The sequence below is a fragment of the Salvelinus sp. IW2-2015 genome, linkage group LG24, assembly GCF_002910315.2.
Source record: "Salvelinus sp. IW2-2015 linkage group LG24, ASM291031v2, whole genome shotgun sequence".
NCBI classification, from domain to species: domain Eukaryota; kingdom Metazoa; phylum Chordata; class Actinopteri; order Salmoniformes; family Salmonidae; genus Salvelinus; species Salvelinus sp. IW2-2015.
Window position 1 is genome coordinate 5,100,731 of NC_036864.1, and position 17,346 is coordinate 5,118,076.

The 17,346-nt window shown below is 44.0% G+C and overlaps 1 protein-coding gene across 1 annotated transcript; it reads left to right on the forward strand.

Annotated features, from left to right (window-relative positions):
- Positions 1 to 276: 276 nt before the first annotated feature.
- Positions 277 to 17,312, forward strand: slc13a4 (solute carrier family 13 member 4). The gene is made up of 15 exons (XM_023969557.2): positions 277 to 900; positions 3,802 to 3,930; positions 6,897 to 7,033; positions 7,168 to 7,349; positions 7,450 to 7,504; positions 7,622 to 7,655; positions 7,752 to 7,847; positions 9,311 to 9,495; positions 12,887 to 13,006; positions 13,121 to 13,222; positions 13,365 to 13,466; positions 13,640 to 13,874; positions 14,750 to 14,911; positions 15,278 to 15,415; positions 16,052 to 17,312. Exons 1-15 carry the CDS (start codon positions 778 to 780, stop codon positions 16,187 to 16,189), a joined length of 1,938 nt encoding a protein of 645 aa, XP_023825325.1. The 5' UTR covers positions 277 to 777; the 3' UTR covers positions 16,190 to 17,312.
- The last annotated feature ends 34 nt before the right edge of the window (positions 17,313 to 17,346 follow it).

Consider the following 17,346-nt stretch of genomic DNA (forward strand, 5'->3'; position numbering starts at 1 on the left):
GGGTTACCAATGTTACCAATGGTACATGACTATAATATTATTACACATTCGACGCACTAAAACATCATCAGACCTACCTCTTCTGCACACCATGCTGCAAACTCATGACAAGTCATTACTAAAAGCTGATTGGCTTAGAGACCAGTGAGGCGGGGTGAAGGATGAGGTTGAGGAAATTAGCATACTGGGGGTCATAAATGTGACAAGTTATGAAAAGTCTTGGTGCTGAGAATCTCTTTATATAGAWTTTTTTTTTGCACTCACAGTAGCCTATATACAGTTGTGCCGCCTGGTCTATCTCAAACATCAGCATTTTACAATATTTTATTTAACCTTTATTTGAGCAGGGAGTCCCATTGAGATCAAGGTCTCTTTTGCAAGGGRGCCCTGCATAAGATACCTTATCTGGTATTGAGATAAGAATAGTATTGAAAAAGAAGCCAGGAAACTATTTGATGCCCTTTTAGACCTCCTAGCTGAACTCAGAGGTGGGGGTTGCCTGCAGGTCAAGTACGGAGGTGAGATTGTACAAAGAGCAGTTATTTCAGGACTGTGCGCTGCAGACTGCACTACATCGCCACCAGAACCAAACAAGCAGAACCTGCGAGGACCAACCAACTGCAAATAGAAACTCCAGTTTTCACTCCAGAAGGAGACATTTAAAGGGATTTTTATTTAACTTTCATTAAGACTTCATGTCACGCCAAAAAAAACGTTAAAAGGGACAAACAAGCCAGCTTCTCTGCGCTGAGACCGAACACAGGCGAGCACTCCCCGATGAGGCTGGAGGCCGTGGCAAGGATGGACCTTATCAAGAAGCTATGGAGAGCACGCAAGCTGATCCTGGTGGTGCTGATCCCGCTGTCGCTGCTGCCGCTGCCCCTCATCCACCCCACCAGCGTGAGTACCCGACTTCATCCTATCATATCACTAGCATGACTAATATTGCGCATGGGTAGGCTATCTGCTTTGTTCTTCCGAGTTAGCGTACATGAAGCAGAATAAAATTGGGGGTGAGAACAGCTATCAGTGTCTTTATGATTATATTTAGTCATAATACATAACCACAGTGCAAATATTTCGATTTACCTCATATTCCAATAATGCTTTACTAATGGAGACTTGTTTTACGCATTTCTTACGCAACCGGCGTCTGTGCGTAAAGTGCACCATTCCGCGTGTTTACACTTCACAGTAGGGTGCATTGTTGTACAGCGGTTGGCACCACAGGCGGCAGGGAGAAAGGGAATCTGTGCCAAGCTATTAGGTTATATAACTCAGCTCAGCTATRTGGGGACGGATCTGGTCGTTCTGTTTGCGTGGAACCACCTGCGGTTCCAGAATGCCCTCTCACCAATTACAGAATTTGTCAAGTTCAGAGAGGGATAGAACAATGGAGCATGTGGTCAGCTGCAGCTACAGAACCTGTCATACTCTGTTTTCCTGTGTCAGCYTGAGAGAGTTGTAGTAATATGCCTTTCTGGGTTCAAACCCGGAGTTTTTACTCCGGGACTGTGTTAGCCCACTGAACTAAAGCCTAGTCTTCAGGGTACTTATTCATTATGATCTAAATCGCTAAACTGATCCTAGAACAGCACTCCTAGTCGGAGACGCTTTATGAATCCCGGCCCTGGTCTCAGGCAAGGGATCCTCCTTATCTCTGAAAGTAGGATGAACTCAGCTCCTTGGGGTTTGAGTCAGGAGCAAATCATGTCTAATGAGTAGATTAACTGACCTAACTGTGTTCAGAGATTATCAGTAGAGATCATCATATGAGGGAATGCAAACAGTGTTTCCTTTTAATCATCGCTGTTTCTCCAGAGGAAGATAAGGGCTGAATTGAACTAATGAGTGAATCCAGTCTTGCTGTAGTCATCTGAAAGAAATCTCACTGTCAACACTGATGAACGGTTATCCAGATGAATTATCTTTATAAAAGCATTTGGCCTTGATGAAGAGATAACACGAATGCCTGAAAAGCCATCTTCTTTCATTGATCTCGTCATTCACTTAAGGGTCATGTTGAGTCATGGTCTGAAAGGCGAAGTGACCATGCAACCTCCAGATGTGGATAGAAACTGTCTGCTGAGTCACCTTTGACCTCTTGACAACTGCTTGCTCATTGCAGTGAAATATCACACAGTCCATCCATACACATGACACATTGGAGAAACAAATTGAGCAATTGACCATTTAGAAACATATTTCCCTACTATCTAACCAAATGAAACTCTTTCAGTAAATAAGAGATACCCCATGATCGCCTCAATAACCCAGGTCTCTGATGAAACTGAAAAAAGGATTAGATTCTGAGTGAGTTTATTGATTCATTGAAAGTCCATCCATTGCATGGCAGTTCTCCACTGTGTGACAACCTCTGATCAATAATCTCTCAGGATCACTGATTGTCTCTGTCCCCAGTCACCTGAATGACCGAGATCTGACTTCACATCCCGTATCTGACAAACACTAACTACTGGGAGACAGTCAGATCACCTGGGGACACTGAAAGGGGGTGTTGTGTTCCCACCTGGGGCGGTGTGGTCAGGACTGGGCATGTCCAGTAGGGCACATGTGGAGAACATGCCCAGGCAGGTGTTAGTGGCCAGGGTTGGTGGCTGCTGCCTCAAAGGTACCATGGAGAGGCCAAATAGTCTCTGTGTGATACACAACAATATTTAATATTGTTTTCAATGAGCGGTTACCCTACCAGTGTGTGTGTGTGTGTGTGTGTGCATTGCTGGACAGTCCAACGGTGTGTGTGTATGTATAGCTGGTATATTGCCAGACCCCTCACCTCGCTGGCTAGACAACCTCTACTCAACCGGGAGGTACACGATACGCTAGTCAGACAAGTGCCTGACACATCACCTGTATGCCACATATTATGGGAAGGGAGATTTCCAAGGCTTCCTCACTTATGCATGATAAGCTACCGCTGGTTTAATGTACAATGTGACCACCACTGTTGGTCCCGTGGGAGTACTGTACGTTACCCCTCTACCTATACCTAGGGTAACAAAGGACCCTTCAATGTGGTGAGATAGATATGCACAGCTCACTAATGGAGAAGGTCAAAGATATTCATTGACTCGACGAGCTCAGTGTCTTAAAAAACGATCCAGTTACTCATCTGTTTTTGACGGGAAGCCGCCTCAAGTTTCCGGAAAGCAAAAAGGTTAAACAGGTACATTTGAATGAATGACTTAACAAATCCCATTTTGATTAAACTGTTAGATTGGAATTTGGATTGGCTCTTTCACAAACTGAGCACATTCTCCATTGTTTCCATGGCAAATAAATGGTGTTGAAATGTGAATAACGAACACGGCGGTTCGGTCTCTGGATAACTTTGGAACTGATAGATGCACACACAYGCGCTACATGTTAATGTTTTTAAATGTATGTCAATTGTAAAGTCTTTTGCCTGTGATGTATTTTTCGTTATGTGTCAGATCCCAGTAAGGCTAGCTGTCCCCATCGGTGTCGGGTAACGGGGATCCTAATAAATCAAATGAAAAATCAAAATCACTTTCTTTCAGGGAACAGTATTATTGCACTCCAATAAACCCTAGTGGAATAAACTCAGACAAATGAACCCTGACAATATGTGGAACCTAGCAATGTGTTTGTTTGACCAGAAATTCACAGAAAGTTTAGCATTGCCAGTAAGAAACKTTAGAATACGATACAGGCATAAATGTCTGAGGTTTGGCCCTTGGCAAACTGCATTGTTGCACAAAAGCCCAATCCCTTGTCTCTTCCCTATGTCTCACCCCCTTGTGTCTCTGTCCCCTGTAGGAGGCCTGTTGTGCATACGTGTTGATAGTGACAGCAGTGTACTGGGTGTCAGAGGCTGTACCCCTGGGAGCTGCGGCCCTCGTACCAGCCTTCCTATACCCACTGTTCGGAGTGCTCAAGTCCAGCGAGGTCAGTAAACTATCACTCACTCTACTCTCTCTCACTCTCTCACTCTCTCACTCTGCTAAGGGCACTGAGGACCAGGAGYGCATGCGCACACACACACACACACACACATACACTGAACAAAAACATAAACAGAACATGCAACATGCAACAATTTCAAATGTTTTACTGAGTTACAGTTCATAAAAGGAAGTCAGTCATTCAAAATATATTCATTAGGCCCTAATCTATGGATTTCACATGACTTGGTCACAGATACCTTAAAAAAAAAAAAGTAGGGGCGTGGATCAGAAAACCAGTCAGTATCTGGTGTGACCACCATTTGCCTCATGCAGTGCGTCACGTCTCCTTTGCATAGAGTTGATCAGGCTGTTGATTGTGTCCTGTGGAATGTTGTCCCACTCCGCTTCAATGGCTGTGTGAAGTTGCTGTATATTGGCGGGAACTGGATCACGGCTGTCATACGCGTTGATCCCGAGCATCCCAAACATGCTCAATGGGTGACATGTCTGGTGAGTATGCAGGCCATGGAAGAACTGGGACATTTTCAGCTTCCAGGAATTGTGCACAGATCCTTGCAACATGGGGCTGTGCATTATCATGCTGAAACACGAGTTGATGGCGGCGGATGAATGGCACGACAATGGGCCTCCGGATCTTGTCAGAATATCCCTCTGCATTCAAATTGCCATCGATAAAATGCAGTTGTGTTCATTGCCCTAGCATATGCCTGCCCATACCATATCCTCACCACCACGATGGGGCACTCTGTTGACAACATTGACATCAGCAAACCGCTCGCCCACACAACATCATACACATGGTCGGCGTTTGAGAGGCCGCTTGGACGTACTGACAATTAACATTAACATTAAATTATCTGGCAACAGCTCTGGTGGACATTCCTGCAGTCAGCACGACAATTGCACGCTCCCTCAAAACTTGAGACATCTGTGGCACTGTTCTGTGTGACAAAACTGCACAGTTTATAGTGGCCTTTTATTGTCCCCAGCACAAAGTGCACCTGTGTAATGATCATGCTGTTTAATCAGCTTCTTAATTTGCAACACCTGTCAGGTAGATTGATTATCTTGGCAAAGGAGAAATGTTCACCAACAGGGATGTAAACACATTTAAGCATTTTGTGCATATGGAACATTTCTGGGATCTTTTATTTCAGCTCATGAAACATGGGGCCAATACTTTACATCTTGCATTTATTTTATTTTTGTTCAGTGTACAAACACACAAATGTACATTCAAACCAAAAATATTCCTTTTCTCATAATTCTTGTTCAACTGTAAATACGGTAATCTGAGCACCTGACTCCCACTATGGCCGAATTAACTTTAATTTATTTTATTTTATTTAACTAGGCAAGTCAGTTAAGAACAAATTCTTATTTACAATGACGGCCTACCAAAAGGCAAAAGGCCTCCTGCAGGGATGGGATTAGAAATAAAAATAAATTAAATAAAAATCTAGGACAAACACACACAGTTACATGCGTGGACCAGATGGATGTGTAGCATATGGATGGATGCTTTCTAGGAAGAACCTGAGAAGTCCTGTCCCATTGCTTTGTAATGCCTCTGTGATGACTGAAAGGGAAGTAGGTTGACCCAATCCCATTCTGAGGAAACAAAAAAAAACTCTGCATTGTTGTTGACACCTGGTTTACACTCGCTAACTCGCTAACTGTAGCCTCATGGGTGAACTAACAACCACAGACGATGTCCTTGTTCAGCACCTTCTAAAGTGTTTCTAAAGGCTTCACGAAGTCTTAAAAGTGATCCTTCATTCATTATCCTTAGTCTGACCTTTCACCTATACCGTAAATTCACCATCCTCCTCTCTTGTTATGTGAAGAGACGGTCATGATGTCACAGACCCATGTAAACATGTGAGTGACTCACTCGTTCTGATAACCTGACATGATCAGATCATCAGTTATCACGAGGTGTCTGTAGGCTAACGTCTAATATAATACAGGAAGCATGGTCGTCAGAACCTCTCTGGTCGTCTCCAGTGAAGCACTTATCACCGAGATGATGGCCTCGTGTACTGATCAGAGTAACCCATTAACCCCTGCTGGACAGGAAATGGTCTGTCATTAAACCAACCCCAAGTGGTCCCAATGACCACAATTAATGGTTCCCTCTCCTCACTATATCAGTGTTACATAAAAAATAACCACTTAGTTGCTCATGTGATCTGATCGCATGGACAAAACCTGCCAAAGAAGGCTGTTAGTGTTATTATAAGCTATTGTAATCATGTTTGGTAAATATCCACGTTTTTCTGCAACTCTGCTCTGATGACTAGACTTGTGTACTGTACTTAGTGCCGCTCTCTCACACCTCACCTTGCCTCGCCAATGGGATTGCTTTACCTCAGTTTTAACCTGGCACAAACAAGAAGGTGTTACGTGTAAAACCTTCCCCCTGCCCACTCTCGTGCCGTGCTATGATTTCTGGGTCACATTTTTAGTTCGTATGCCTCCAATTGCAAATGTTTGGAAAGGAGCAAAGCTCAGACGTGTTGATCCAACTGATCCATCTGAGCCCATCCTGGAGTACAGTATGTTCTTCTCAGAACTCACCCGGTTCTGATTAAAAATGAGAACTGGACAGAGACTGGAGAGAAGTCACGATGGTTAGGAATATCTAGTCTAGTTTCAATAATCACAAGAGGTCAGTTCTCTGTAGTTAGAGGTCATGACCTGTGGTGGTATACAACAATATACTGACTAGTGACCATGACATAAACAGCTCAGATTAACGTGGGGGGGACGACAACGACTGCAAATACAGGATTTTTCTTTTACAAACATGAACATAGAGGTCAAAGTAAAAAAAAAATTTTTTTTAATGAATCCAGGTGTGTGTTCGTGCGAGCCACATGTAAGGATTGAGTGTATATGTACGTATAGAGTGCTATAAATACTGTGTGGTTGTCTTCGGTACAGGTAGCTGCAGAGTACTGTAAGGACACCACTCTGCTGCTGATGGGGGTGATCTGTCTGGCGGCCTCCATAGAGAAATGGAACCTCCACAAACGCATCGCTTTACGCATGGTCATGATTGCTGGAGCCAAGCCTGGCATGTAAGTACGCAGCTACCACAAACGTGCGCACACACAAGCATATATAAATCAAGTGTACACACACACACACACACACACACACACACACACACACACACACACCCTCAACTTCTCTCTCCTGTGTGTATTCTCAGGTTGGTGCTGGGTTTCATGTGCTGTACGGTCTTCCTGTCCATGTGGCTCAGTAACACCTCCACTACTGCCATGGTGATGCCCATCGCTGAGGCTGTCCTGCAGCAACTCATCAGCACCGGCGTGGCCGACACCCAGGAAGACTCTGAAACCGTCGAGGCCACCGAGGACGACTGCCTCAGCGGTATGGCTGCCCATTTCACTGCCTGCAGTAAACATCTCAGTGACATGATAAATTGTACATCACTATAATCGTTAAACGGTTTTATTTTGCTCCTTTGCAGACAAGGAAGAGAATCTAGAAAAGAACCAACTCGAGCGTCTGTATCGCAGAGACAGGTAAGACCTGAGGAGCTTTGAGACAATCACTGAAGAATCACATACAATGCAGTCTTGCAGTCCACATCATGAAAACAACTCCAGTGTTATAATGAACATGTTGTGTTTTATCCACAGCTGCGTGAAGCAGGAGCTCTGCACTCTGACTGAGGTGAGAACATAAACCTTTGTAAATCTGTGTAAGAATATCTGTTGTTTCATTCTTTTACTTAACGTTAATTCTCCATTGTGTGTTTCGTCCTCTCAGTTGCCGACTGTGGAGACTAACGGGACTGGTAGGAAGGCCAGTAAGGCCAGTCTGRGCCAGTTGTCCCTAAAGCAGACCAACGGACACCTGCCATCGGTCAGTAGACACACTCACTACACCCAGAGGCATAACCAGGGTCTGAGTTTTAGTGAAGCTCGGAAAGGCAGGTCTTAGTGGTTAGAGCGTTGGGCCAGTAACAGAAAGGTTGCTGGATCGAATCCCCGAGCTGACAAGGTAGAAATCTGTCCTTCTGCCCCTGAACAAGGCAGTTAACCCACTGTTCCTAGGCCGTCATTGTAAATAAGAATTTGTTCTTAACTGACTTGCCTAGTTAAATAAAGGTCAAATACAATATATACAAATAAATACCCCCCCTCCCAATATTAAAAAAAAAAGTTACATTTTTGCTATTTGGGAAAACAGCAAAAACGAGCAAAAATGRCCCCAGATATTATCACCTTGGCTGCTGTAGGTTAATTCACCTCAATCAATCTACAAGCACATTTGTAATGTTATACCCCTGAAAGAAATTATCAACAGCCACACTGTTTTAGGAGCCTACTCTCTGTAAAGCAACGTTTTTATGAGAACTTAGTATCCCCTACCAAATTGAAGTTGGCATTTAAAATGGTTAAGGTTAGGGTTAGATAGGGATTTTGGTTAAGGTTAGGATTGGGGATTAGGTTTAGGGTATGGACATACCGAGGATCCCAAATAGCAATGGTTCATTAATACTAGCCAAAGACCTTCAATGCAATAGAAGTCTCTGCTTGCAGCTAGCCACCTGACTGACTTATCTACATCACAGGAGGTTGGTGGCACCTTAATTTGGTAGGACGGGCTGGTGGTAATGGCTGGAGTGGAATTAGTGTAATGTTATCAAATAAAACAACTCCACTATCACGTGGTGTTTGATTCCATTCCATTCGCTCCGTTCCAGACATCATTATGAGCCGTCCTCCCCTCACCAGCCTCCACTGATCTACATWGCTATACATATCTATAAGCGACTACCAGTTGTGCACTCATTCTCAGAAAGTCGGTTTTTGTTTCTTTGGGGATGTCTGTAGAYACGGCAGGAGTCGCGGGACCATTTTAAAATTGCCTTTTGACCGGCGTCTCGCAAACACACTGTCAGCAGCGTCTACAGTTTTCCCTACTTCTCTAGGTACCCGACTCCGAGCTGGGGTAGTTYGTTTCACGTCTCAGGCCCTCAGTCTGTGCYGCGAGAGGGCGGAGTTAGTCGTTTTGAGAGAGTGGTCAATGTGCTGCTAAAAAAAGGCAAATCCAGGAAGCAAATCCAGAGGACGCATGCGACCATAACTAACAAACCACTGTTCATGATTCCACTCGTTCGCAAAGAAGCAGGCTCAATGAAAACTCAGTCAGATCAAGAATATAAGCGTTCTGAGCTTTGACCAACGCTGGGAGCTATATTTAGATGTTGACCCGTCATTTATTTTCTTTATTGTGTACAAAATATATTTGTATATACATGTATATGTTTTTTTCCCCCCACAAACAATGACTCACTATACTTGCTCCTCTCTCTGTTCCAGACAGCGATCAGCATCCCAGAGCCGAAGAAGGAGAAGGAGAGCAAGGACTCTCGCTACCCCACCAAGAGAGATCATATGATCTGTAAATGTCTGTCTCTCAGCATCACGTACGCAGCCACCATCGGAGGCCTCATCACCATCACCGGCACCTCCACCAACCTTATCTTCGCCGAACAGTTCAACAAGTAAGCTTACCATTACCATACACTGCATTGAATGCAGTTCAATAGGTACAATACCCGGTAAATACCTCATGGCCTATCAATACACTATCAGACAAATATCCCATGTGTAACAGTGTTGCAAATCTGGGCTCGAACCAGAGACCCTCTGAACATATCGAAAACAGGCACCCACGAAGCATCGTTCCCTATCGCGCCACAAAAGCCACGGCCCTTGCAGAGCAAAGGGGGAAAAACGTTCAAAGTCTCTGAGCAAATGACGTCACCAATTGAAACGCTACCAGTGTGCACCGCTAACTAGCTAGCCAGTTCACATTGGTCACACATGGTCTATTAATAGCAACAAAATACAGTACCACACATTGCTCGCTAATAGATACAATACCTGACTAATACCCCATGCCCTGTCACTATCATCCAAATAACAATCTGTCATTTCTGTCTCAGTGAAACTTAAATGGATAAAGATAGTTGAATAGATGAATTATACCAATGTTCCCTCTAATTTGTGGGAGCACTGAGCAAAGTTTAGGTCTTGTGAGTGGAAACGTGAACATTGTGAGAATTTTGTGCAACTTCTGGCACGCGTTTACAGTGAACACTGAGGCTGTACCCTTACAGTTTTAGACAGTAGCCAATAGGCTATTGTGGCTATTTGAGCATAATGTAGCATTTTAACATTTTCATAACATAACATTTTCACATGGAAATAGCTTTTGATTTCGATGATATAGCCTATAGTAGCCTATATGTGGTGTTGAATGCAGGCATACATTACATGAAACTTTTAAGAACTTTTTTACATTATGAAGGGCTTGACATTAATTAATGATTTTTTTACTTGGTCTGTAACACCATGGGCCAAATAGCTGACTGTAAATTGCACTGTATTGTGTTGTATGATGCAAGAAACCCCTTTACAAAATAAAATGAATTATTATTACCCGAGAATTAGACAATGTCGGCTACCCATCTGCCTATTKGCTTATTTGCATATTCAAGCCTGTCTCAAAATGAAACACTGCCCCTTTAATTAAGACATAAGCTTTTTACGTGAATGGCTTTTTAAAGACCGCTTGAAATGTAGCTTACACGTTTTGTGCTCTTGTAGGAAGCAGTAACTCCCCATTGCTGACCTATACTTATCTATAACTGGCATAATAACTCGCTAACTAGCAAAGAATATCAACAAATGTGCACACTGGCGGGCTCTGATCTGAACTGATCTGAAGACCGCTAGTGGGCTACCCCCGCCAATAGAATTCTACTCGGTTGCACTCTGGCTCTGCCTACAACAAAATCACACACTCAATCTTGCAAAGTTACATTTGTTTTGGTTTGTTGCATTGAAACGGTCCTAATTGAAATGTTGATTCGATCATAGAAAAAAACGTTGATCTATATAGCTCAAACTAATCATGCAAATTCGGCGAATTTCAATCTCTTGTGTCCCCCCTCCGCATGGCATTTCTTCTGTGCCGCAGGCCTGGAGGAAGTGCGCGTCACCAGCGCAGTTTAGAGGGAACATAGAATGATACATGTCATGTTTAACTCAGTGACAGAGGGTGTCAGGGTCCATAGGAAACAAAAGGACAAAGAGGCCTGGGATTGATGGATTGGAGGATTGGTGTAAACCCTCTCAACAATCCCACAAAGCCGATTTCCTGGGCACTTTAATAAACCAGCTAGGCTAAGCCAGGAAAAATGGACTCTTTTCATGTAAAAGTAACTCTGACTGTAAATATCAGACTTACTTCTCACCCTGTCTATCCCCCTCCTTCCCTCCCTTCCCAGCGCAAGTAAAATATGTGAGTCAGTAATTAGTAACTTCTTCATGTGTAGCTCTGTCAAACTGGGGCCCAGATTGGTAAAGGACAGCTCTGTGGGTCAGTGGGTTTGCTGGTGATCCCCCAAAAGACGATTTATTGTCTGAGTAGCTATAACAGGTCCACACTAGTGAAACCTAACCCTGTAGGCATTTTTATCCTGCTACTGCGGGAACAGAGAGTTCCAACAGAGAGTAATGTTCACAACAACACCAGACCAGGCCCATCCTCTTAAACACCGGTATGCAGATTTTGTCAAAGCAGTCAATAGTCTGCAAAATGATTTTGTATTATTTAGTATTATTAGTATTATATTATATTGATAGTCAAATGTGGTAATACAAATAATTAATGATACTCAATATATTCTGCCTTACACCTAATATGCAATGAGACCAGACTCCAAAAGATTCCCTCAACATCAATAGTCATTACTTCAGGATTTTGGGATACTTCAGGATTTTGGGATACTTCAGGATTTTGGGATACTTCAGGATTTTGGGATACTTCAGGATTTTGGGATACTTCAGAATTTTGGGATACTTCAGGATTTTGGAAATTAAGCCCTTTATCTACTTCCCCAGAGTCAGATGTACTCATGAATACCATTTTTATGTCTGCACACAGAGACATAAAATTGATATCTACGAGTCCATCTGACTGTGTGTGTGTAAACAGGACCTTGGCCGGTACTTCCACATGGAAAAATGAATGAAAGCCCTCAATAACCCTTGACCGCAGACAGTGTGGAGGAGGGGGGGGCAGATATCGAACAGCAGAGCAAGTATACGAAGAAGAAGCAGCGAGTCAGCTCGTCTTTCAGCAAACAGAGATATCACCATATCACTGCCCACTATTGACAACTACTAGATATCCTTCCACATAGCCCATAGAGGCAGAAAATAGACCTGAACGTATCCATTGTGTGGTCAATGACCTGCAGATGTCCTGTTCTGATCATGATCAAAAGAAAAGGGTTGATGGTTCGTTTCTGCTGGTTCTAAGGTTGTAGTAGTGGCCCCTCCTTGAGTCTGTAATGACTTGTGATACTGAGGGTAGCCCTAGTGGGTCTTCAAACCCAGAACTACAATTTCCATCAGATTCCATCAGATGCTCCATTGGGTTCTGGGGGAGATGTATGAGATAAGATACTAACGAGACTAGTGAAGTCTCCACCCCCCCAAAAAGGAAACTCTAAACCAAAGCCCCTCCACTTCCAAAAATGTTCTGCTCGAAATCTTTGCTTGAAATCCAAGCCCACATTTTAAGCACAACCTTAACCCAACCCTGATACATCTAAATAACCAGTGGCAGAAAACACCGGAACAACTGTTGCTCTTTAGTCGTCGCATCCATTTGGTCTGTCCACGAGAGATTAACCTGCAACTAGTAGTCCATCACCATAGACATGACACCAAAAGGTCAGATTCTGAACCTCTTGGCGAGATTGCTGGTGTTATACTATGAGGACAATACCCTTACCGATTGTGAGATGCATTTGGTTCAACGTTAACCATGCTCTCTGTATCTCCTCCCATCACTAACTATTCTCTCTGTTCCCCTTGCAGTCGCTACCCGGACGCAAAGGTGATCAACTTTGGGACCTGGTTCATCTTCAGTTTCCCCATCGCGATCATCATGCTGCTGCTGACCTGGGTCTGGCTGCACTTCCTCTTCCTCGGCTGCAAGTAAGCACCTCGCGTGCATGCGAAATGGAGGACGACACGCACACAGGAACACACACACACACGTTGTGCAGGCATCTCCGTGATATTAACCTAACCGTGTTGTTGTGTGTCCAGTTTCAGGGAGACATGCTCGTTGAGTAAAAAACGTAAGACRAGGAGAGAGATGCTGTCAGAGAGGAAGATCCACGACGAGTACATAAAGCTTGGGCCCATCAGGTGATTTTTAGACTCGTTTGCTAGTTACAGCTGGGACAAGAAACTAGCTGTACAACCAACCATGTTTGAGGACTAATTGACGGTACAAAAGCTGAAGGAAAACAATAAAACTGACCTGTGCGTTGTTTCCTCTGTGCTGTAGCTACCCAGAGGTGGTGACAGGAGTGTTCTTCGTCCTGATGACTCTGCTGTGGTTCACCAGAGAACCAGGCTTCGTACCCGGGTGGACGTCGCTGTTCGAGAAGTACGTAGCCACCCTTTTGTAGTGTACTATCAAAAGGGGGGGGAAATGGCGCACTATTAACGGAATAGGGTGCCATTTCAAATGCAGTCTATCTCATTAAGACTATCGTTGACTAAGGAAGGTTAAAAAAAAAATGTAACGGCGTTGTTAAATGTTGTGTTTTGTTTCCGCAGGAAAGGCTACAGGACCGACGCCACTGTCTCTGTGCTACTGGGCTTCCTGCTCTTCCTCATCCCGGCCCGTCGCCCCTTCTCTCGGGCCCCCAGACCAACAGCAGGGGACGGCTCCGCAGAAAGAGACCCAGACCCCATGGCCCCCATGATCACCTGGAAGGACTTCCAGAATCTCATGCCCTGGGAGATCGTCATCCTTGTGGGAGGGGGCTACGCCTTGGCTGCTGGCTGCAAGGTACCAGGTTATACAGTATACTGTACAAACAACAACAGGGCAGATTGCTTAGGATGAAAATCATCTCAAACGGCCAAGTTCATGCTGCAAGGTAACATACAGGAGCTTTAATATGGATACTAGGCTATATACACTATACCAGGGTTTCTTCAACGATAGTTCGGAACCCAAAGTGGGCCCTGGGCATGTGAGAGGTGGGTCGCGAGTACATCTATAATCACACACTATTTCATCCTATTTTGGGTCAATAGAGGACGATTTGGGTCACGGGAGGAAAGTCGATGTCTCATTTGGGTCCCAATTTGAAAAGGTTTAACAACCAAATCTCTATGTAAATGGGATGTTTTATAAGGTTCCAGACACTTTTTTAGTTATTTCACGTTTTTGAGAAACTTACCCCAAACAGCAAATCACTTCCTAATTCTCGTTGTGTAGTATGGGGGCCCTGTAAAAACATAAACAAAGGCTCCAAAAACACCCAAATACATCCTTCTAGAAATGACAAGTTCTTTAGATGTGGTACACATGAAACTTTTTATTTTATTTTTTATTTAACTAGGCAAGTCAGTTAAGAACAAATTCTTATTTACAATGACAGCCTAGGAACAGTGGGTTGACTGCCTTGTTCAGGGGCAGAACGACAGATTTTTACCTTGTCAGCTCGGGGATTCGATCTAGCAACCTTTCGGTTACTGGCCCAACGCTCTAACCACTAGGCTACCTGCCGCCCCAATGCGGGTTACAGTATATACTGTATACACGTTACTGTATGAGCTATTAAGTTGCGTCACAATCTACATTACATACATTCAGCGTGGTGTGTGTCTGATCGTGTTGTGTGTGTGTGTGTCTGGTCATTGTGTGTGTGTGTTCAGGTGTCAGGGCTGAGTGTGTGGATCGGCAGACAGCTGGAGCCGATGAGTGGTCTCCCCCCGTGGATGGTCACGCTGCTGGCCTGCCTGCTCGTCTCCGCAGTTACAGAGTTCGCCAGCAACCCCGCCACTCTCACCGTGTTCCTACCTATCCTCTCTGCTCTGGTAAGAATAACAGTCATTCTCTGTCAATCTTCTCTACCTTTCCTCTGGATCGTCTCTGGTAAGAAGCACACTCTCTGCTCTAGAGAGAACCACAGTCGTTGTCTATTCTCTCTTTCCTAACTATCCCCTCTATCCCCGAGAGCCCGTGAAGAAGATCCGAAGCCCCATCCTTCAATTTCTCAGCTCGATTCTCAGTGTCCTCAAATAGCCTACACACTTCTACTCTCTTCTCTCAACATCATCACAACCATCTGCTCGCCTCCTCTCTCTGTGGCACTGTCAATGTTATTGAAAACACTCCCGAGACACCCTGTTCCTTTGCCTGACACTCAGTTATGTGACCTCTGTCCTCTCCCTCTCTCTCAGTCGGAGACCCTGCAGATCAACCCCCTCCACACACTCATCCCCGCCACCATGTGTGTGTCATTTGGGGTCATGCTGCCCGTCGGGAACCCCCCCAACGCCATAGTGTTCAGTTACGGACACGTGCAGATCAGTGACATGGTGAGACACAAACACAAACACATAAGCACCAACCCCACTGGGACGGGACGGCACAGCGCCAAGCAGAATCAAAGGCCGTTATTGCAATAACGCGCAATTCTGCAAGTTTGTATGTAACAGTCCTATTATACAAGATTATAACGGATTTATTTAATAGTCGTAATACCTTCTAATGACCAGCAATCAGTCACTATAACTAGAGCCCTGTGTTCTGCGCAATCATGTGACATGCCTGGATTTGAGCCTTTTTATTTACAGCTTTTTCATCAAACTGTCTGCGTTTTCTTTTCATGTCAGGTGGTCCAGCACCATCCTCAGACAATCGATTTCATTTTTTGGTGTAATTCTCATTTCTGGATAAATGCAAGTTTTATCGTCACATACTCAAGTACATTGAAGTGCTTCATCTGCAAGCTCTACCTAACAGTGCCGTAATCAATATCAAAATAGTTTAACTAATAAAAAATATATAGAATAAAGAAGACATGAGAAATAAGAGGACTTGCTAAGTCACATAATTGCAGAAAACACAGGGCCTTAAATAGAACGCCGAGGCTAAGGCACATACTGGAGCTCTTCAATGATGAGTGAGAGAACAAGTACATCTTTCTTACCCTGTGTTGTTGTCTGTCTCAGGTGAAGGCAGGTTTTGGGGTGAATCTGATTGGTGTTCTAGTGGTGATGCTGGCCATAACGACCTGGGGCGTGCCCCTCTTCAACCTGACTGAGTTCCCAGAATGGGCCATCGACAGGAACGTCACTGGCAGCTTATAACCACGCGGGGGCGTGAGAGTGCAGTCACGGAGAGAGAGAGAGAGGCAGAGAGCGGAAGAATGCAGAAGACGTCTCTAAACAGAGACACTCGCCGTCTCTTTTACTGTAAATGCCAAATTGAAAGGGACTGAGGCTTATTCCTTCAGCCGGGCTGGTAACGTCTGAGAATCGGACAGGTTGGGGAAGACTGAGTGGAAGAAGCACCACAAGGGAGGAGACGCAGAGGCTGCATTTTCATAGGCGGCCCAATTCAGATTTTTTTTTTTTTTTACCACTAATTGGTATTTTGACCAATCAAGATCAGATATTTTGCCAATAATTGCACAAAATATCTGAATTGGGTTGCCTGTGTAAACGCAGCCAAAGTAGCATGGAATAGACTCCGACTCGAGTCAATGGATCATATTGCCTTTTACTCCATATTACTGTATGTTGCTGTAAATGTTACTTTTTATAGATGTTCTAATCTCTCCACCCCATATAGCCCACCAAAAAAACATTAAATCACATGACGAGACACAGCATACTGTATGTCACACATAAAATTCCTAAAGGTTTAGCTAGCACAATAACCACAAAAACAGTATTCTATGCATATGGCATCGCTAATTAGAATCCTACTCTAGATTTACAGTAGTATACAATCGTCATGGTGTTACATACTGTGTCCCTACTGTTAGTGTGCTGAAATACCCTACATAGTGCACTACTATTGACCAGAGACATAGAGAATAAGGTGTCAAGACAGATAATAGAAACCAGAGAAAACTGCAGAGTAAAGTGCCTCTCCAATCAACAGCCAAATCACGAGCTGTCTGTCGCTATGACTACAGAGCAAAGTGTACATAATTGTAGACCATGACTTGTATAAAATGCTTTATATTTTTTTGAACCAATTGAAATGTAATTGTGTGCCTTTTCTGTACTTTATTCACTGTCGTCATGAGAATGTAGGCCTACACAGAATGTATGCACGTTTAAGCAATCTAAATCCCACATCTCTGTTTACGATTGATTCAAAGTTGCACAAGTTCGTACGTTGTGGTTTTAGAAGACGGCTCTAGAACCTTTGTAAATACACGCCAACTTGTAATATAAAAGGATGTGCCTCGTGTCAAACCAATCCAATGAAGTGTGACATTCATGAATGACACTAA